The sequence below is a fragment of the Schistocerca gregaria genome, chromosome 3 (assembly GCF_023897955.1).
Source record: "Schistocerca gregaria isolate iqSchGreg1 chromosome 3, iqSchGreg1.2, whole genome shotgun sequence".
In the NCBI taxonomy this organism is placed as follows: Eukaryota; Metazoa; Arthropoda; class Insecta; order Orthoptera; family Acrididae; genus Schistocerca; species Schistocerca gregaria.
In genome coordinates, this window is record NC_064922.1 from 870,410,077 (window position 1) to 870,432,043 (window position 21,967).

The 21,967-nt window shown below is 39.3% G+C and overlaps 1 protein-coding gene across 2 annotated transcripts in view; it reads right to left on the bottom strand.

Annotated features, from left to right (window-relative positions):
* Window positions 1-21,967, bottom strand: part of LOC126354906 (probable helicase senataxin) — a 264,286-nt gene that overhangs the window by 194,456 nt on the left and 47,863 nt on the right. For both annotated transcript variants that reach the window (XM_050004975.1, XM_050004976.1), the window contains one exon: window positions 6,379-9,444. In XM_050004975.1, coding sequence (XP_049860932.1) covers window positions 6,379-9,444 — 3,066 coding nt within the window. The remainder of the gene's footprint in view (window positions 1-6,378; window positions 9,445-21,967) is intronic.

Here is a 21,967-nt window from a genome sequence, read left to right on the forward strand (position 1 = left end):
ATTCTACACTCCGCCCACCAACTAGTGCTCGCTTGACACCATAGAAGTCACAAATTATGGTGGTTTGGTGTCAGTGCAATGCACGCTACACGACATCTGGCTCAGAGATATCCTTGAAGTAACATATTTGTAACAGTTGCTTGTGTCACTGTGGTGCCAACTGCTGTTCAAATTGCTACTCCACATGCAATATGATGCACCAGTCATACGCCGAACATGATGGTCTTCCCTTTCAGCAGTACTACATGCCCATCTGGAGCCTGGTCTTCTAGGACTGTACCCTTCCCATGACCACCGATGCCAATAATCATGTACAATGGTTACATTCCTGTCAAGTCTATCAGCAGTATCATAGCAGGGACATAGGGACATCCATCTCCTCGTGACCATATTACACAACCTCGTTCAAATTCAGTGAGCTGCTGATAATGGTGTCTTCATCTTAAATGCATTTCTGACTAATATCACTTCACTACATCCATTCTCAAAGGTAACTAACGCTTGCAATCATTACAGGATGTATTTAAAGTAAACCCGATCTGCATCTTCATAGCAACACTACAAGAGCCACTCTTGTGCTACTGGCACTAAATCTGAATAGATGTCATCTTTCAGATGTAGAAACAAGCCCACCAACTCTCAGCCTGGAAATGTTAAGTGATGACAACACCTGCCGTGAAAGCCTTCATTCTATGATTTTCTTCCAGTTGTTTCTCATGGGCCTGAGCAGTATGTCTGCCATTTGCGCCTCCCAGGAGAGTGCAAAGTGGTATCTGTAGTAAACTGCCACTGAGTTGATGGATTTCGGTGAGACTTTTGACAGAAGACGAAACGAGTTCAAGTCGAACTATATTTGTATTCCAATACAAGCAATCCTGTTTCTTTTTTCTCATTCTATGTACTTTGTGCCATTTCTTACTTACAAATACACTATTTTTTCTACAAGGTTGAAACACGACTACAAACTGAACAAAGTTTACAGGATTCACAGGCAGACAGGATACACACTTACCTGACTTAGAATAGCAAGGAATGTGGTGACAGGAAAAACATCTGACCATCAAATAAACATAATTTTCAAATCATGAATGTATGATTAGCATCATTAGCAGACTCTGTCGAAGTTGGTAGAAATGGCAAAGGAATAAATCTCAAATTTAGTTGCTGTTGCTGTAAATTGTTGGGCACACTAAACATTCAGGCACGTAATGAGTGTGGAAACATTAGATGGGAAAGAAGTAAATGAGAAACAATGTGATGAAACAATAGTTTGAAAGTTTGATGTTAGACGTGAGAAGAGTGGTCTGGAATAGGCAGGATCCACAAATTATGGCAATGGAATGAGATGCTAAGTGTGCCTTGCACTTGTGAGATGACCAAACAGCAATCAGATTTTTGTAACTTTTTTTATATTCAAGGTATTTGAAGTTCAAACCTCAAATATCAATTAGCTAAAGCAGTTACATGCAATTCTAAAAAATTCTTGAGAAAATCGATTTTTACCAGTCGTCTTTAACTCACAACAGCTATCACAAAATTTCGACGTGCCACTTGGCTATTTGGTAGAATGCTCGCATGCAATATGAGTGACCTGGATTCAATTCTCGACCAATGCATTATTTTAAACAAAGGTGTATGTTGGACTAGCATTTCATTAAGATGAAAATACAAAATTTGTGACAGGTAACTGCTGGATCGTTGGGTTGCGTCTTGTTTCAGTAATTATTTTCTCCTCTTTTTCCATTCATTTCGAATACCCATGTCATTTAAACATAAAATTCATCAAACTTCTGCTAACTAACACATATCTGTCATTTATATGAAAAATTTACTGCTTCTTATTTCTAATAACGTTGTTGTTGTTGTTGTTGTTGGTGGTGTGGTCTTCAGTTCTGAGACTGATTTGATGCAGCTCTCCATGCACTCTATCCTGTGCAAGCTTCTTCATCTCCCAGTACCTACTGCAACCTACATCCTTCTGAATCTGCTTAGTGTATTCATCTCTTGATCTCCCTCTATGATTTTTACCCTCTACGCTGCCCTCCAATACTAAATTGGTGATCCCTTGATGCCTCAGAACATGTCCTACCAACCGATCCCTCCTTCTGGTCAAGTTGTGCCACAAATTTCTCTTCTCCCCAATACTATTCAATACTTCCTCATTAGTTATGTGATCTACCCACCTAATCTTCAGCATTCTTCTGCAGCACCACATTTCGAACGCTTTTATTCTCTTCTTGTCCAAACTATTTATGGTCCATGTTTCACTTCCATACATGGCTACACTCCATACAAATACTTTCAGAAATGACTTCCTGACACTTAAATCTATACTCGATGTTAACAAATTTCTCTTCTTCACAAACGCTTTCCTTCCCACTGCCAGTCTACATTTTATATCCTCTCTACTTCGACCATCATCAGTTATTTTGCTACCCAAATAGCAAAACTTCTTTACTACTTTAAGTGTCTCATTTCCTAATCTAATTCCATCAGCAGCACCCGACTTAATTCGACTACATTCCATTATCCTCGTTTTGCTTTTGTTGATGTTCATCTTATATCCTCCTTTCAAGACACTGTCCATTCCATTCAACTGCTCTTCCTAGTCCTTTGCTGTCTCTGACAGAATTACAATGTCATCAGCAAACCTCAAAGTTTTTATTTCTTCTCCATGGATTTTAATACCTACTCCGAATTTTTCTTTTGTTTCCTTTACTGCTTGCTCAATATACAGATTGAATAACATCGGGGAGAAGCTACAACCCTGTCTTACTCCCTTCCCAACCACTGCTTCCCTTTCATGTCCCTCGACTTTTATAACTGCCATCTGGTATCTGTATAAATTGTAAATAGCCTTTCACTCCCTGTATTTTACCCCTGTCACCTTCAGAATTCGAAAGAGTATTCCAGTCAACATTGTCAAAAGCTTTCTCTAAGTCTACAAATGCTAGAAACATAGGTTTGCCTTTCCTTAATCTTTCTTCTAAGATAAGGCGTAAGGTCAGTATTGCCTCATGTGTTGCAGTATTTCTACGGAATCCAAACTGATCTTTCCCTAGGTCAGCTTCTACTAGTTTTTCCATTCGCCTGTAAAGAATTCGTGTAAGTATTTTGCAACTGTGGCTTATTAAACTGATAGTTCGATAATTTTCACATCTGTCAACAGCTGCTTTCTTTGGGATTGGAATTATTATATTATCCTTGAAGTCTGAGGGTATTCTGCCTGTCTCATACATCTTGCTCACCAGATAGTAGAGTTTTGTCAGGACTGGCTCTTCCAAGGCCGTCAGTAGCTCCAATGGAATGTTGTCTACTCCAGGGGCCTTGTTTCGACTCAGGTCTTTCAATGCTCTGTCAAACTCTTCACGCAGTATCGCATCTCCCATCTCATCCTCATCCACATCCTCCTCCATTTCCATAATATTGTCCTCAAGTACATCGCCCTTGTATAGACCCTCTATATACTCCTTCCACCTTTCTGCTTTCCCTTCTTTGCTTAGAAGTGGGTTTCCATCTGAGCTCTTGATGTTCATACAAGTGGTTCTCTTATCTCCAAAGGTCTCTTTAATTTTCCTGTAGGCAGTATCTATCTTACCCTTAGGTGAGATAAGCCTCTACATCCTTACATTTGTCCTCTAGCCATCCCTGCTTAGCCATTTTGCACTTCCTGTCGATCTCATTTTTGAGAAGTTTGTATTCCTTTCTGCCTGCTTCATTTACTGCCTTTTTATATTTTCTCCTTTCATCAATTAAATTCAATATTTCTTCTGCTACCCAAGGATTGCTTCTAGCCCTCGTCTTTTTAGCTACTTGATCCTCTGCTGCCTTCACTACTTCATCCCTCAAAGCTACCCGTTCTTCTTCTACTGTATTTCTTTCCCCCTTTCCTGTCAATTGTTCCCTTACGCTCTCCCTGAAACTGTGTACAACCTCTGGTTCTTTCAGTTTATCCAGGTCCCATATCCTTAATTCTCACCTTTTTGCAGCTTCCTCAGTTTTCATCTACAGTTCATAACCAATAGATTGTGGTCAGAGTCCACATCTGCCTCTGGAAATGTCTTACAGTTTAAAACCTGGTTCCTAAATCTCTGTCTTAACATTATATAATCTATCTGATACCTTTTAGTATCTCCAGGATTCTTCCACGTATACAACCTTCTTTCATGACTCTTAAATCAAGTGTTAGCTATGATTAAGTTGTGCTCTGTGCAAAATTCTACCAGGCGGCTTCCTCTTTCATTTCTTAGCCCCAGTCCATATTCACCAACTACGTTTCCTTCTTTCCCTTGACCTACACTCTAATTCAAGCCACCCATGACTATAAAATTTTCGTCACCCTTCACTATCTGAATAATTTCTTTTATTTCATCGTACATTTCTTCAATTTCTTCGTCATCTGCAGAGCTAGTTGGCATATAAACTTGTACTACTGTAGTAGGTGTGGGCTTTGTATCTATCTTGGCCACAAGAATGCGTTCACTATGCGTTTTGTAGTAGCTTACCTGCATTCCTATTTTCCAATTCATTATTAAACCTACTCCTGCATTACCCTATTTGATTTTGTGTTTATAACCCTGTAGTCATCTGACCAGAAGTCTTGTTCCTCCTGCCACCGAACTTCACTAATTCCCACTATATCTAACTTTAACCTATCCATTTCCCTTTTTAAATTTTCTAATCTACCTGCCCGATTAAGGGATCTGACATTCCACGCTCCGATCCGTAGAACGCCAGTTTTCTTTCTCCTCATAACGACATGCTCTTGAGTAGTCCCCACCCGGAGATCCGAATGGGGGACTATTTTACCTCCGGAATATTTTACTCAAGAGGACGCCATCATAATTTAATCATACAGTGAAGCTGCATGCCCTCGGGAAAAATTACGGCCGTAGTTTCCCCTTGCTTTCAGACGTTCGCAGTACCAGTGCAGCAAGGCCGTTTTGGTTATTGTTACAAGGCCAGATCAGTCAATCATCCAGACTGTTGCCCTTGTAACTACTGAAAAGGCTGCTGCCCCTCTTCAGGAACCACACGTTTGTTTGGCCTCTCAACAGATACCCCTCCGTTGTGGTTGTACCTACAGTATGGCTATCTGTATCGCTGAGGCATGCAGGCCTCCCCACCAACGACAAGGTCCATGGTTCATGGGGGGAGGGGGGGGGGGGGGGGGATCTAATTACGTATCACACACAAAATTCCATCTTTCATTGTTAATATAAATTCTTAATTACTAATTTTTTATAAAAGATTGTTTACACTAAGAAAACAAAACAAATTAAATTTTTTCGTATTTATACATTTTACGCTTAATGGATGTACCTGCAGACCATACACCAATGTTTAAAATTTTGCATCAGCCAAGAAACGTAACTGGGCCACTCGTGTTACAGGCAAGCAAAGTACCACAGGACAATGAGGCCAGCTGAAAAATGCTGATATTATTCAAGGATTAAAGTCACTCAGAAAATTTCAAAATCAATTTCCTCAAGAATTTTTGACAGATGCATTGAAGTTCTTTTGAAGTTTGATATTTGAGTTCTGAACATACCATATATTAAATAGATATAATTTTTAATAAGTTTTTTTTACATGTCAGGATTTTACAGGTACCATAAATTAAGCACAATGTAACTGGTCCGTAAAGCCTTTTATAAAAATCTGGTATGACTATCAGGCTTCAGTGTCAAATTACACAAAAGAGAAATATCTTCTCAACAAGATCTTCCTCCATTAGTACAGTACGTACTGAACCGAAAGTTTTCGCAGATTGCTACTATCTGATTGACTGAATAAATTTCAGAAGAATGTTTCTCCACTTACCATCCCATGTTAATTCTAATACTGAGATTTTGGCAATTAGTTCAAACTACAGCAACAAAATACAGACAGACAGACACAAATGAGAAATGATTCTGTATGATCTTTTGAAAGGTGTCAGAGATTTTTGCCTCAATTTTGTAAAAAATCCAGTGCTCTCTTATTTAGATCTCGGTGTGCAAAATTTGATATGGAATATGTACATGCTAATTCTCCACAGCCGTAATGCATCTTATTGACAGGTTGGCCTTGTTTGCAGCTTACCCAAAGAACAACAAGAGCTCTAAATGCTGAAATAACACATGTGCACAATCACCTCTCTACAATACAGAAAACATTATAATCAACTTATCACTAACAATAGCTCAATTTGTGTGTTCCACGAACTGTTGGAAAATGTGACTCAGTCACAATGCACACACTGCAAATGACACTATTTGAGCAGAATTCGTTGTTTTACAATTCACCAAGCTAATTTAAAGTGGTGGCAAATTTCAACACGCTTAAAAGTTAGCAATAAATTCATAACTACTTACTAATGTTCTGAGAATTACTCACCTCCAACCATTTAGGATTCCACTGACAAATTATGCTGATGACCTCATTTAAAAATGATTCACTTTCTGGACTGCCAGTCCCTCTGTTTAGAGGTGGCAAGTTAGGTAGAGGAGCATCTTTTATCAACCCTACTGGCCTAAGGTGAGCACCGTCTTGTATTTCAAAAATTTTTACATGTGTCAAATTTCCACTGAAAGATACACGTTTACTTTTTTGGGATGTTTTCAATAAATTGCTCCCAATTTGTTTTAAACAAGATTTCAGAGGGGCAGTTTCATTAGTAGCTTTATTTGTTCTGGATACTCTAGCTATTCTTTTCTTCTTTGGAGATTTTGTTGTCAACAAAGTTTCTGCATTTGCAGAAGTACTTGTACTAACAGCACTGTTACTAGCACGAGTGCACTTCTGTGGCGAGTCTTGGAGAGGTGAAATTTGATCACAACCTTTTGGACCCGAAGATGATGATCTCAAGCGAGGTATACGAGGCAATGAACTTATCTTTTTCTCTGGTTCCTTATTAGATGATTTACTTTCTCTACGTTTTCCGCTCAGTTCCGTACTTGAAGTTTTACCCTCCACTATTGCCTGAACACTTTCTGGTATGGCAGAGGTGCTTGAGGATGCACCTGTTTTACTAGAATCACATAGTGATTCAGTCCGAGAAATATTTAACACATCATCCTTCACAAATTTCTTCACAGAGTTACTTTCTTCTTTACCTGATCTGGCAGATGAGATAGGAACACTTTCAGTCAGAAACGCTCCTCTATTTCTTTCTGTAACTTTAACTCGTAGAGTTGCATTTCGTTTAACTTCTTTGGTGTCTTCATCTTTTTTCTTATTTTCTGCAATTTCCTTTAAACGTTTCTTACGTGCTTCTGTAATTTCCTTCTTTTCATTTATAGGAATGGCACTCGCATTCGAAGAACTATCTCTCTTTTTCTTTGACAGCCTCTTCTGTTTTAAACTTGACTCCTTGTGTGGAGCAGAAGCACAAATATCCAAGCTAACTGCTTTCTGCTCCTTGGACTTCATTTTGCTGGAAGGTGGTAATCTTTCACGAGATCTCACTTTCTTCATATGTGGTGCTTCAATTATTATGGGTTTCCTGGAAATTATTCCCTTTGATTTTTCACTGGCTGTTTCCTCATAATCTCTTTTGTCAGTAAGATCCTGAAAATTTTTGTTGGACACTACATCATTTTGTCCCTCATCTGGCAAATCAAGTAACATATTACTAGCATGCACTTCATCACAAGGTTTGGTTTCAAACTTGTCACTTATACTAGGACCAGATTCTAGATGCGGTTTAGTATAAATTTCTCGTGTCACATCATCATCTTCCTCTTGTGCATGAGTCTCCTCCAATACGTCATCCTTTACTGATGTTCCAACTAACTCAGTAACTTTATTTATCTCCTCAATATTTTTATCATGCTCTGATGGATGTATCGAGATCTTATCTTCTTTCTTAATCTCTAGCTCCTCATCACTTATGGAATCATGATATGTCTGTGAAAGTTTTCTGAACCAATTATCCCCATCCCCATCATCATCACTATCATCATCAATAGGAATCGTAATTCCACCAATGTCACAGTCTATAGCTTCCACATCATCCTGATGGGCATCACTTGTGGTGCAAGAGATATCATTTTCTTCAAGTACTTCCTGCTTAACAAGTAATGGTTCATTAAATAGCTGAGAACTTGGAAACATTTCCTCATCATCACTTATAACAATAATGTCGTCATCTAAAGTATAATTTAACATGCTTTCATCTGCAATAGCATTTTCATTAGCAGCATTTTCATTGATCTGGTGTTGTTTCACTTCTTCTTCAGATAGTTTTTCAACCTTAATCACCAAGTCTTTCAATTTTAGAACACTTTGGTCCTTCCTTTCCATATCTTGGCAGGCATTTGTCTCTCCATAGTCAGATTCACAAGACTTTTCAAATATTTCCTTCCTTTTTGATAGAGGTTCAGTTATGCTTAAAGAAAGTAATGTATGTTTCTCTTTACTACTACCACTTGAAACATTTGTGAGAGCAGTACTGTTTGTCAAAGGCAGGTCTATGGATTTAGAATCAATTCTGCTCGAAGAAACTAATGTGTGTTTATCTTCACTGCTATCACTTGAAATGTTTGTATGAAAAGTACTGTTTGTCGAATGGACACCTATGGATTTTGAACTATTTGTTTCACTTTTTTCCTTACTAAATGGTTCTTTAAAAACTTTTTCTGGTGCACAAATGTTACTAAGTGAGTGTTCTGAAATTTCTTTGTGATCTGAGCATCTAATACTTCTGAGAGATGTATCTTCAACTGTGTCATTCGCAAGAACAGAATCAATTTGAGAATTATTACCATCATCGTTCACAACATGAATGCCCCTGTTTTCAATAACACCATCCACATTACCTCCGTTTTCAGATTTCAAGTTAAAAGTAGAACCAGTTTGTGAACCTCTCTTATAAGTTCTGTCCACACACTCTTCACCGGATTTCACACAACTGTCAGTAATTTCTGACCTCTCACCTGAAAGAATACCATCTGAGATGACTGAGGTACTCACAGTATTTTCTGTTACACGATTTCCATCAGTGATATTTATAAGCATTTTATCAGTAGCACCGTGAATGAAGGCATCTGATTCCACCTGACGTGTAATGTCAGCAAGAGTTTCTTTCATACATGTAATATCCGTAACCTCTTTGATTATATCACAGCTCATTGGACTATTATTGTTATTAACATAGGGTTCTTCTTTTATAACACTACAATCAGACCTATACACGTCACTCGTAGCACTGTCTATCACTTGATTGTTTCCGGGACCACTTTTTCGGGGCACTTTGCTTGGCACATTATGAGAGATGTCACTCGGTCGCTTCCGGGTAATGCATTCACCTTGAGTTTCAGAAAGTAGCCGATTTTCTTCAACAGTGGCTGCTTGTCTCGGTATTTCTGTATTGCATTGTAGTGGTTTAACAGAGACAACTCCTTCATAATCATCCACATCTGTATCCGAGAGGACAATAATATTTTCTTCATCCTTGAGCTCCTAAGACATAAAGAAGAATTTGACAGATTAGTTATGACAGTTTCTCTGACTTTTCCAAAACTTCACTGCAAATGAAATGTAAACAGAAATAAATAAACAAAAATAAGCTGCATTACAATTGTGCAAAACAGGAAGGCAAACAATAAACTTCTTTAAAGAAATACTTCACATCTGCATGTATGCAATTTTATCTGAATAAGAATTCTTTGAGAAAATAATTAAATAAAATTTGCTGGTACAGTATGAAAAAAAAAAAACTGTAACTGGAGGAGTAAGATGGTCTACAATAAGATGAGCACAAAGTCAACTCTTTATAACCACAAATAATTCTAAAACTTTGTGACACAGCCATATTATAGAGCACTTATAAGTAAACATCTTCCATCAAGTGCAAGCCTCAGATGCACTTTAGGGCCTTTCAATGATGACCATGGTGTTAGCATACTTCATTCAAATTTCAATCCAATATTTTACAGCCCACGATTTTCCATTAACAGAATAGGCACAGGTTTCCAAACTGTGCATCTCAACACCCAGAGATGTTGTAATCTTACAGTGAGGGTGTTGCAGTGGTTTCATAAAAAAAGAAACATGTGGTTTATCTTCTTTATGTGTTCAGGAACAATGTGAGTGCTAGCAGATATACCTAGCAGCTGGCAAGGAAGTGTTGTTACTATGGCAGGCGAATCACAGTAAGTGGATGATTTGTTTTTATTCCGTAATATTAATTCTGACAGTCAGTTTTGCTGTTTTATCATTTTGTCAAAAATTATAATTTTTAACTGTTGTGTGTCCTCTGTAACTTGTGTTGCTTTGTCAGCATGGGTAAATCTTTAAATGTGAGTACACAAGTGATATTTGAAATTTATCATGCAGTTCTAAACACACAAATAGACAAAAATACAGGAAGTATGATGATAGTTATTTGAATTCCAGTTTTACGTGTACAGCTGTTGGGAAAGAAGAATAACCATAATGTGTAATTTGTTCAAACTACCAGCTACTCGGAGTTAATAAAACGAAATGTCATGGAATATAATCATGGTAGTTTAGTAAACAAACCATGAGAATACTTTTCCCACAAGTTAAAAACCAAAGTATGTCACTAAACAAGTTATGTTTTCTACTAAGGCTCTTCTTTCATCTTACAAAGTTGCCTACCTTGTAGCAAAGAGCAAATACCCTCACACCATTGCAGAAGATCTTATTTTACTACCTGCTCTGGACATGTTGTCTATTATGTAAGGTGAGTCAGCTGTCATGCTACAGGCTAGTGAGTCTTTGTTAGACAAACCTAACAGTCACTCAATACTCAATATGGCTGATGACATTAATGACCAGTTGGTTGAAGAACTCAAAGGTAATGGTGATTTTGTAATTCATCTGAATGAAGCTACAGACAACTACAATGATTCACATCAAATTTTCTACAAGCATTTTACATATGGCAAAAAAATTTCACAAAGATCTTATTTTCTGCGAGACAATAACTCTTGGAATAGAAGTATGTCATGTCCTTGACGTGCTACACTCCTTTATGCAAGGCAAAAATATTAACGGGGAAAATTGTGTATGTGTGTGTACAGTATGACTGGCTGCTATGCCAAATTGAAAGCTCTGATCTGTAAAGACTATTTTGACTCATTTTTTTACTCACCAAGAAGCACTAGAATAAAACATGAGCCCTGTCTTTCAGAAGATTTTTCAATCACCGATCAAAGTCGTAAACTTCACTGGAAGTCAGCCACTTCAGTCGAGACTTTTCAACAAAAATTGATTTATATAGGTGCTGAATATATTTCTCTAATTTATTACAGTAATTCTCACTGGCTCTGACTTGGGAACATCTCGAAATGAGTGTGCAAACTCACGAATGAAATTTACCCTTACCTTATTCCAGAAAAACATTTGAATTCAAAGAAATTTGTAGAGAGTGAGTTTGTTTAGAAGTTGGCGTATCTCTGTGACATCTCTGAAAACATCTGTTCACTGAATGTATCCCTTCAAAGTAATGAGACCAACATTCTGCAACTGTCAGACAAAGTTTCAGCCTTCAGAAAGAAACTATTATTGTGGAAAAAAAAGGTGGGTGATACAGACACACATCATGTTTTCTCTGCTCTTCACATGGTTTGGGCAGACAATGACTTTCAGCTGAGTGAAGAATTGAAGTTTGTATTTATGAATCATTTAAATGAACTCAGCGATTACTTTCTGAAGCACTTTCTGGAACAAGTTTATCAACACAACTGGATCAAAGGTCCTTTCAGTACAGAACCTCCATCAGCGTTTATTACTGAGGAACAGGAGCAATTTATTGATATTTCTTCAGACTCCACATCGAAATCGAAGTTCATTCCTTCAACACTGCCTGCATTATGGAGCTTAGTGAACCAAGAATATCCGCAAACAAGGCCCTACGAGTTTTAATAACTATTGCAACATCCTACATACATGAGGCAGGTTTTTCAACATGGCAGTCACTGATACAAAATCTGGATCACAAATCAATGTGGAGGAGGGGATGTGAATCACAATTTCTGACCTTACGTCAAGGTTTGAAGAACTGATGATGAAGAAGAAAGCTCACAATTTCATTGCAAGTATTACATCTAATGACATTAAAATTGAGTAAAATTTGTTAAGTCAACATTTAATAAAGAAACAACTACCGCTATTAACTTTATTCAAAACTTAAATTTATTTACTTTTGAATAAATTGTGGGAGTGAACAGTGATCAATCTTATTACAAATATTTACTATCAAAAACAGTCCTGATCACAAATTATTTATTCCGGTGACTGGTTTCGATCACAACTGTGGTCATATTCAGATCAATGAGTAAGAACCTCCTTCTCCTTCACTACTACTAGAAGTGATTTACCACCAGAAGGAGGTCCTTACTCATTGGTCTGAAGATCACCACAATTGTGGTCGAAACTCGTCACCAGAATAAATATTTTGTGATCAAGACTGTTTTTGATAGTAAATATTTTAAATTTATTTACCACACACTTCTAGCTGAATGTTGTGCACGAAAGGAGCTGCAGGTGTTTATATTCAGGTCAAGGAAGCCATGGTCTTAAAAAGTTTGAAAAAAATCTATTTTTTCAAAGGACATTTCTGTAAATGGGAGAAGTTGCGCTGAATTCCTCTAGCAACTACATGTTTCTTTATTAGTGCTACAGCTGCATTTCTAGTTTGTTAATGTGTGTTAACAACAGAATTTCATTTTATGCACAATTTAATGAAATCTAAATAATAAACTAAATGTTTCAAGGTAATAATTATATAAAGATTTACACGAAGGTAAATCAAATACAAACAGGACATTTAAAAATTATTTATTGAAAAGTAAATGGCAATAATTTATTTTTCTATATGGTTTTCTGCTTTAGAAATTCATTTTTCCCAGTGAGAAAGAAGGTTTTTCATCCCAGGATCAAAGAATGAAGCTGGCAGTGTTAGGAGCCAATTACGCATGAATCCCTCCTTGCCCCGATTCATCTGTCAAGGAGACTGCATATAGGATGGTAGTGGGACCTATTCTTTAATACTGCTCGAGTGTTTGGGACCCACAAGATGTTGGATTGCAGGAAGACACCGAAGCAATTCAGAGACAGGCTGCTAGACCTGTTACTGATTCAAACAACACACAAGTGATATGCAGATGCTTCAGTAACTCAAATGGAAGTCCCTCAAGGGAAGGCAATGTTCTTTTCAAGGAACACTACCGAGAAACAGAAAAAAACTGGCATTTGAAGCTGACTACAGAATGATGCTACTGATGCCAACATACATTTCACGTAAGGACCATGAAGGTAAGATATAAGAAATTAGAGCTCATATGGAGGCATAGAGACAGTCGTTTTTCCCTTGTTCTGTCTTCGAGTGGGGCAGGAAAGGAAATAAGTTGTATTGGTACAAGGCACTTTCCACCAAGCACAGTACAGTGGCTCAAGGTATATGTATGTAGATATAGAAGAAGATCTTTGAATATTTGTCCTTTAAGTGGTACAAACAAATTAAAATCACAGGTCAATAGGTTCGAGCTGAAAGGAGAATGATCAAGTTGAGTCCAATATATTTCTACTATTGGAGGTGCAGTATGCAGCCTGTTGCTGTGGAGTACAGTGGCCTCTCCAGTGGTCTTTTGCGACAATACACAGCCCCCACTCTCACTACTGCAGAAGTAAACAGTACTGATAGTTTATCACTCACACAAAAAATCAATGAGCAAAATGTATCACTGGTCAAACAGTGACAGTCAAGTAAGAGTAACCTCACTCCCTTTAATGAAAGAAAGTCCGCAAAACATTTTTTTTTTCATTACTATCTGGTAGTCTGCACAAGTGATGACATTAACATCTAAATCTACAGGTGCATACATAGTCTGCAAGCCACCATGCAGTGCGTGGCAGAGGGTAACCTGTACCACATTTAGTAACTTCCTTTCTCTTTCCAATCAAAAATAAAGCAAGGTGAAAATGACTAACTATATGCCTCCATATGAGGCCTAATTTCTGGTATCTTATCTTTGTGGTCCTTATGCAAAATGTGTGCTGGCAGTAGAATCATTCTGCAATCAGCTTCAAATGCTGGTTTTTAAATTTGCTCAATAGTGTTCCTCAAAAAGAACATCGCCTCCCTCTGAGCATCTCTGTATTACCTGCATGTTATTTGAACCATTGGTAACAAATCCAGCAGCCCTACTCTAAATTACTTAGATATCTTCCTTCAATTTGACCTGGTAGGGATACAAACACTTGAGCAGTATTCACCAATAGATTGTGCTAATATTCAACAATTATGGAAAGGACAGAATGCTACTCACCGTACAGTTGACATGCTGAAATGCAGACAGGCACGACAAAAAGACTGGTACACATTAAGTTTTTGGCCAAAGCTTTCATCAGGACAGAAAACACACACACACACACACACACACACACACACACACACACACACACACACACACTGACACATGCAAGCATACTTCACATATGACTGTTATCTCTGGCTGCTCAGAAGACACTGAAACAGAGTTAAACTGGAGCAACAATACATAGTGCAGCGGGTGGGGGGGGGGGGGGGGGGGGGGGGGAAAGGATAGCAGTGTACAGGTGGAGGAAGATGAAACAGTGCTGCCTGGCGGAATGTGCAGGGCCTAGAGGTGGCAAACAAGACTGCCTGGTGCAATGTCGGGAGGCTGTGGGAAAGGGAGGAAAGGGAAAAAAAGGAAGTAGAAAAGAGAGGAGCAGAGATGGGAAAAGAATGGTGGTTACACTGGGAGAGAGCAGAGTACAACGAGGGTGAGGGGACATGAACTAGGTGTAGATGATAGAACAGAATGGGCAGAAATTGTTAGGTAGTGGGTGTGGGGACAGTAGGTTACCATAGGTTGATTCTGGGACGATTCTGGGAGTGGAGAATGTGCTGTAAGTCATCTAAGCAGTTCAGAAAAGCTGGTAGTGGAGGGAACCGGGTTGTGAAGCAGCCACTGAGATAAAGCAGTTTTGTCAAACTGCATGTGGTCCAACAGGGTGGTCCACATTGCTTTTGGCCGAAGTTTGACAGTTGCCATCCATCCTGGTGGATAGCTGTAGATATTTATACCAACATAGAACACTGAGCAATGATTGCAGTAGAGCTGGTACACAACATGGCTGCTTTCACAGGTGGCCCAGCATCTGAGGGTGTCGGATAAGACTCTGACAGGACTGGCAAAGGAAGTACTGGCTGGGTGGATTGGGCAAGTCTTGCACTTGGCCCTTCTGCAGGACGGGGATATTATGACTGTACTAAGGGGTTGGGATTGGGAGTGGCATAGGGACAGACTAGGATATTGTGGCGACTGAGTGGGTGACAGAAAAATCACGTCATGAGGGGTGGAAAGGATCCCGGGTAAAATGACCCTCATTTCAGCACATGATGACAGGATGTGGTTCAGTTGTTCTAGTCCGAGTGGTATATGGTGACAAGGAAGGCACTCCTTTGTAGCTGGTTCTTGGAGGTGGTGGAAGCATTTGGAGAGTGTGGGGATATGGCAAGGGAAATCTGTTTTTGGGCTAGGTTTGAGGAATATTGTCTGTCTGTGAAGGTCTTCGTGATACTTTCAGCATACAGGGAAAGAGAGCTACGGCAAGGAAGCTGCTGTTACTGCAGATAAACCATCCCTGGATGGCGAGGCTGTTTGCGAGGGAGTTTTTGGTGTGGAATGAATGACAACAGCTGAAATGCAGGTACTGTTGGTGTGTGTAATGGAGACAGAGGTGCAGATGGAGCCATCACAGAGGAGGAGAAGGTCAACGTCCAGGAGGGTGGCGCACTGGGTTGAGAAGGACCAAGTGGATGGGAGAAAAGGTGTTAAGGTTGTGAAGGAATGAGGATAAATTGTTCTCGCCCTGAGTCCAGATCATAAAAATATCATCAATGAACATGTTGTCTTGGGATGCTAGAAAGGGCTCCTCTAGATGACCCATAAACAGTTTAGCATAGGAGGGTGCCACAATAGTGCCCATGGCTGTGCTGCGGATTTGTTTGTATAACTTCCCTTCATAGAAGGCATAATTATGTATTAGGATATAGCCAGTAAGATATATGAGGAATGAGGTAGCTGGTTTGGAATCTGTAGGATGTTCGGAAGGGTAGTGTTCAATAATGGCAAGACCTCGGGCATGAGGGATGTTGGTGTATAGGGACTTCAGCACTATCAAAAGTTATACGTAAGGATCCAGGAGGTAAAGGGGCGGGGATGGTAGAGAATCAGTGAAGGAAGTGTTTAGTATCTCAGATGGGGGAGGCTTGATTTTTGGCAATTGGTTAGAGGTGTTGGTCAATGGGGGCTGAAATTATTTCAGTGGAAGCACAATAAGAAGATACAATGAGGCGTCCAGAATTATTTGGCTTTTGCATTTTGAGAAGCATGTAGAATGTGGGTGTGTGGGGTGATACAGGAGTAAGGAGGGAAATGGATTCAGGGGAGAGGTTTTGGGATGGGCCTTAAGGTTTAAGCAGGGATTGGAGATTATGTTAGACTTCTAGGATGGGATCATTCTTGCAGAGTTTATATATGGAGGAGTCAGATAATTGGCAGAGGCTTATGGGTAGGCAGTCACTGTGATTCACGACAACAGCATTGGAACCTCTGTCGGCAGGTAGGATCATTAGTTCAGGATCTATTTTGGAGCTGTGAGTGGAAATCCTCTCTTCTGCTGAGAAGCTGATGTTCGCAGGAAGGAACATGGGGAAGGATGGAGAGACTGAGTTGGAGGTAAGAATGCCTGGAAGGTGGCCAGGGTGGTTGGGTGGAAGGAGAGGATGATCACAGTTAAATGGTGGCATGAACCGGGAGAGGCAAGGTTCAATGTTGGGATTAGGTTCACTTTAGATGGATGATTTGGTGGCAAAGAAGTGTTCCCACTGCAGGAATCAGGAGGAGAACAGCACGTCTTCGACAAGTACAGCATGGTTAAACTTTGGGTGTAGGGCTGCAGGTGAGATCTTTGGGTAGGACTGAAACTTCTGTGGGGCTAAGGATTTTGGTGAAAGGTCTACTACTGTATTTTGGGGCTGTTTCGGCTCTAGATTTAGTGGAGAGTTGGAAGGCAGCTTTGCTATCTGTGGCAAGTTGAAAATGTCAGCTAGACAGAGTCTGGGTACTATGGCGAGTTGACGAAGAGGACCACTGTGGGCAGGATAGAGGTTGGATAATGGTGCCCCAAGAGATGTCAGCAGGCTAGGTAACTTATGGACTTGAGTGCTGTCCCAGGTGCTGGATTCAATTTCAGATACGGTCTACATGGAGTCAGGATTTTGGGCTAACAGTATCATGAGGAGGGAGCAGAGGTGGTTTAGAAATGTATGTGCCATTGAGATATGTCTTTGTAGTACCTGGTTTGTGATGGACAGGGATTTACAGAATCTGAAAAGGTAAAGGTCATCGTGATAAGAGGGGTGGAATCCAGAGAATGGAATTTTTATGGTTAGCCCGTTGGGGAGATTTCACAGGTTAAGCAGTGTTTAAAGAATTGTATGTTGGTCAGAGTTTTAACTAGAGAAAGGGATATTTTTCTGAACTGGTGCAGAAAGATGGAGCAGGGGTCCATTGAAGCATGGATGGCGTTAAGGAAACTGAAAACAACTTGGGAACTGGGCAAATGAAGGTGTTAGTTGATTGTGATGGAGATTGTTAAACAGATAATGACGTGTAAAATTACATAACATTATTTGCATAATATTCAAACATGTAAAACACAAAAAGATAAATAAAAAGCACACAAATAAATACACAAAAAAATTAAAAAAATGTGAAAAAGAGCGGAAAGGATGAGGTGTGGGAATGTGAAAATACATAAGAATGAGGGAAGAAATGTGATCAGTAGGAATAATTCAAAAGTGGTGGGAAGAATTTAGGACCTCTTCTATACACCCAGATATTTAAACACTGTGTCGGTGTCATGCAAGACACTACTAATGCTGTATCCAAACATTACGGGTTTGTTTTTCCTACTCATTCAAATTAACTTACATTTTTCTACATTTAGAGCTAGCTGCATTCATCACACCTACTAGATATTTTCTCTAAGTCATTTCGTATCCTCCAACAGTCACTCAACCTTGACACCTTTCTGTATACCACAGCATCATTAGCAAGCAACAGCAAATTGCAGCTCATCTTGTCAGTCAGATCGTTTATGTATGCAGAAAATAATAGCTGTCCTATGACACTTTCCCTGGGATACTCCTGGCAATACCCATGTCCCTGATGAACACTCGTTGTTGAGGACAACGCACTAGGCTCTATTACTTAAGAAGTCTCTGAGCCATTCACATACCTAGGAAGAATCTAGTCCATATGCTCGTACCTTTGTTAACAGACTGCAATGTGGTGCCGTGTCAAATGCTTTTCAGAAATCTATAAATATGGAATCTGCCTGTTGCCTTCCATACATAGTTCACAGTATACCATGTGAGAAAAATACAAGTCAAGTTTCGCACAAGTGGTGCTTTCTAAAACTGTGCTGATTCATGGACATCAAGGAATTTTATTATATTTGAACTAAGAATAAGTTCAAGAATTCTGTGGTAAACCGGTGTTAAGGATATTGATCTGTAATTTTCTGGGTCCTTTCTTTTACCTTTCTTATAAAAGGAGTCACCTGCATTTTTTACAGTAGTTTGGGACTTTGCGCTTGGTGAGAGATTTGCAATAAATCCAAGCTAAGTAAGGGACTAATGATTCAGACTGTGCCAATGCTGTAGAGTACTCTTTGAACTGGGATTTCATCCAGACCAGGCGATTTACTTGTTTTCATCTCTTTCAGTTGTTTCTCTACATCAGGGGTGCTTATTACAGTGCCAGTCATACGGGAGTTGTTCGATGGTGAAAAGATGGTATGCTTGTATGATTCTCTTGTGTGAATGATTTTATTAATGTGAAATTTAAAACTTCGGATTTCGTTTTGCTATCTTCAACTGGCACACCAGGCTGGTCAACAAGTGTCTGGATTGCAGCCGTTTACCCACTTAATGATTTTATACAAGACCAGTATTTTCTCAGTTTCTTGGCTAGGTCTTTTGCTAAGGTATGATGGTGGTACTTGTTTGTAGGCTTCGTTCCTAAATCCTTCCATATACATACAGATTTCTAATAACTTTTGCCTGTCATAATTTGCATGTTCTCTTTTCAACCAAGAGTGCAACAGCCTTTGCTTCCTCAGCATTTTCTAAATTTTGTTGTTAAATCATAGTGGGTCATTTCCATCATTAATCTAATTACCGCTAGGCACATACGTTTTCCAGGCCACAATTTTCAATCTGTTCAAACTTCACCCGTAATTGCTCTACACTCATCTTCCTAGAACTTCAGGATGTCAATTCATTGTCTAAATAAGATGTTAACAACTGCTTATTTGCTCTTTGTAGCAAAACCCCTCTCCTAGCCTTCTTGACTGATTTAATAACTTTCAAAACTGTAGTCACTATGATGACATCATGCTCGCTAATCCCTGTCTCTACACCGATGCTGTCGTAAAGGCCCGCCTGTGTTTGTGGCTACAAGGTCCAAGATATTTCAGTTGCGTGTAGGCTGCCGAATTAGCTGCTCAAGACAGTTTTCGGAAAACATGTTCAAAAAATACTTCACAAGACTGACTGACTGTACCCCCTGCAATGAATCCATAGACAGCCCAGTCTATAGTCGGTAGGATAAAGTTGCCTACATCTAGTACTGCACAATCTGGGTATTTACGCACTACTGACTGCCGACTTTCTTTGAATGACTCTAAAACTGTCATAGAGAAATCAACTGGCCGGTAAAAACAATCAACAATTAACGTGGTTTCACCTAGACCTGTTATATGTGACCAGGTAACTTCACTGTCACAATCAGCTTCAACCTCGATAGACACAATACTTTTGCCAACTGCACTGAACACTCCCCTCCTATGGCATCTAAATCTGTCTTCCCGATGTACATTCCATGACTTGCGCAGCATCTGTGAGCTTTCTACTTCTGGTTTCAGCCAGCTCTTGGTCCCAAGAATAATTTGAGCGTGAGAACTTTCCTGGAAATTTTTGAGTCGAAGTGCCATTATTTTGACACAATCAGATTTTTCTCACTGTGTATTGAATGGCCAGAAAAACTCTCATATGCACTTCACAAGCACTATGCTACCTGAGTACCTGCTTCCTTCGTGTAGTGTGCCATGACCTATCCAGAGGACTCCTACAATTGCACACTTGATAGTGCAGGTCCAGAAATCTGCAGCAAGGCCGTCACAGAGTCGATGAAGCCTTTGTCGAGACCTTTCACTTGGTTCCAAACCAACGGACCCTGATCAACTACAGGAAGACTGCTGCAAACTGCGAGCTTTGCTTGCATCCCATGCCTGAGGCCAGCAGCCTGAAGGCAGCTGATGGAGCTGGCCTCAGAATGCATGCAACAGGCATCATTGGTGTCAAGATGAGCCACAACTTGCAGAACAGCAGCACCATGCATGCTTGATAGGCACAGATAAAGACTCCCCAAATCTCATATAACAACCAACACCCCAGCCCCACCCCCCCACATGTTGAGTGCACAGTGTCTTTCTTGCAAGCCATGAGTGCAATATTCCTAAGGGGCTACATAATGCACTACAGGCTGTCTGAATTTACACTTACAGTTAAAAATGCAAGTTAAATAGAAAAGCATGTGCAAAATTTAAGAAATATACTATTAGGAGTTCACAGGAAAAGCTAAGTATGTAACTTGCCACTCTGGGAATGTGTAACAGGCGACAGCTGAGGGCCTAACTGACTGGATTATTAAATGAATGGACATGTCTTCAAAACAAAACAAATGGGCAACTACAGTGCTACAGACTGAATCAGCTTACAAGTAAGATTAAACCTCTTAAATAGAGAAACACGCTCAAAGTTTATGAAATATATGTTAGATGGTTGGTGGAGTCACTACTACCCTATTTTTGTCAGCGACAACACCCATGCAACTTGCATACAGTAACAAAGAATATCTAATTGTAGTGATTACCTGTGTCAATTCCCAAAACAAGTTTTTCATCCTTTCACAAAAATGTGAATCACTATTTATGGATGTCACCTTCAGCATTCAGGAATTATATCATATAATATTTCCTAATATACACATCAATGCTGATAATTTCCCCAAAACATTACAGTATTTCCATGAGACCATGGAATATTTTGCTCTGGAAAAGTGTAGAAGAAGACTGGAATACCGGTTTCAAAGTCAAATTTTTATTTTATTATTATGTTGTCTTTTTAACTGTACCTCATAGTTTTAATAGTTCAAAAATGGTTTTTACTGTGTAGTTCTAATACCTACTTGGATGAGTCTGGAGAGCTGCACTATGTATTTTACAACAATCTAGTAACAATCTTCTCTTTGTGTGCAAACCATATGAATATTCTTGATGTGAGTGTCATATCATCATGTTATTTACATGAATATAATTTATAGTAACTATTCTACAGCCTGTTAATGCAGAGCAGGCTAAGCACAAAGATTATATATGAGTTTGTACTATAAGTAGAAGCAATGCTTTGGTGACAACCACGAGAGCTTCATTAGTATTATTTGCAGCAATCAAGTGCACCACTCTCTCTCTCTCTCTCTCTCTCTCTCTCTCTCTCTCTCTCTCTCTCTCTGGCTAGCCACCTCACAAGTGAGTCACATGTCAATCATTTAGAGCCTCCTGATTCTTAATTTATTAAGGTTTACAAATTGTTCAACTCTGTCATGTTAACTGAATCTTCCATTGGTTCTTTGTAGAACAACATTATAATAAATGAAAAGTACCAGTTTGCTTTTGTTCTACAGTCAACTATGATGTGTGATTTGCGTAAATCAACTACTGTTATATGAAACTCATCTACTGTAACTCAGAGAGCCTTCATTGTTCAAGCCCAGACCCCATCCACAATACAATACTATATTGATAGTGGCATGAAGAAGTAGAGCTACAACATAAGAAACCTGAAAAGATATAAGTGATT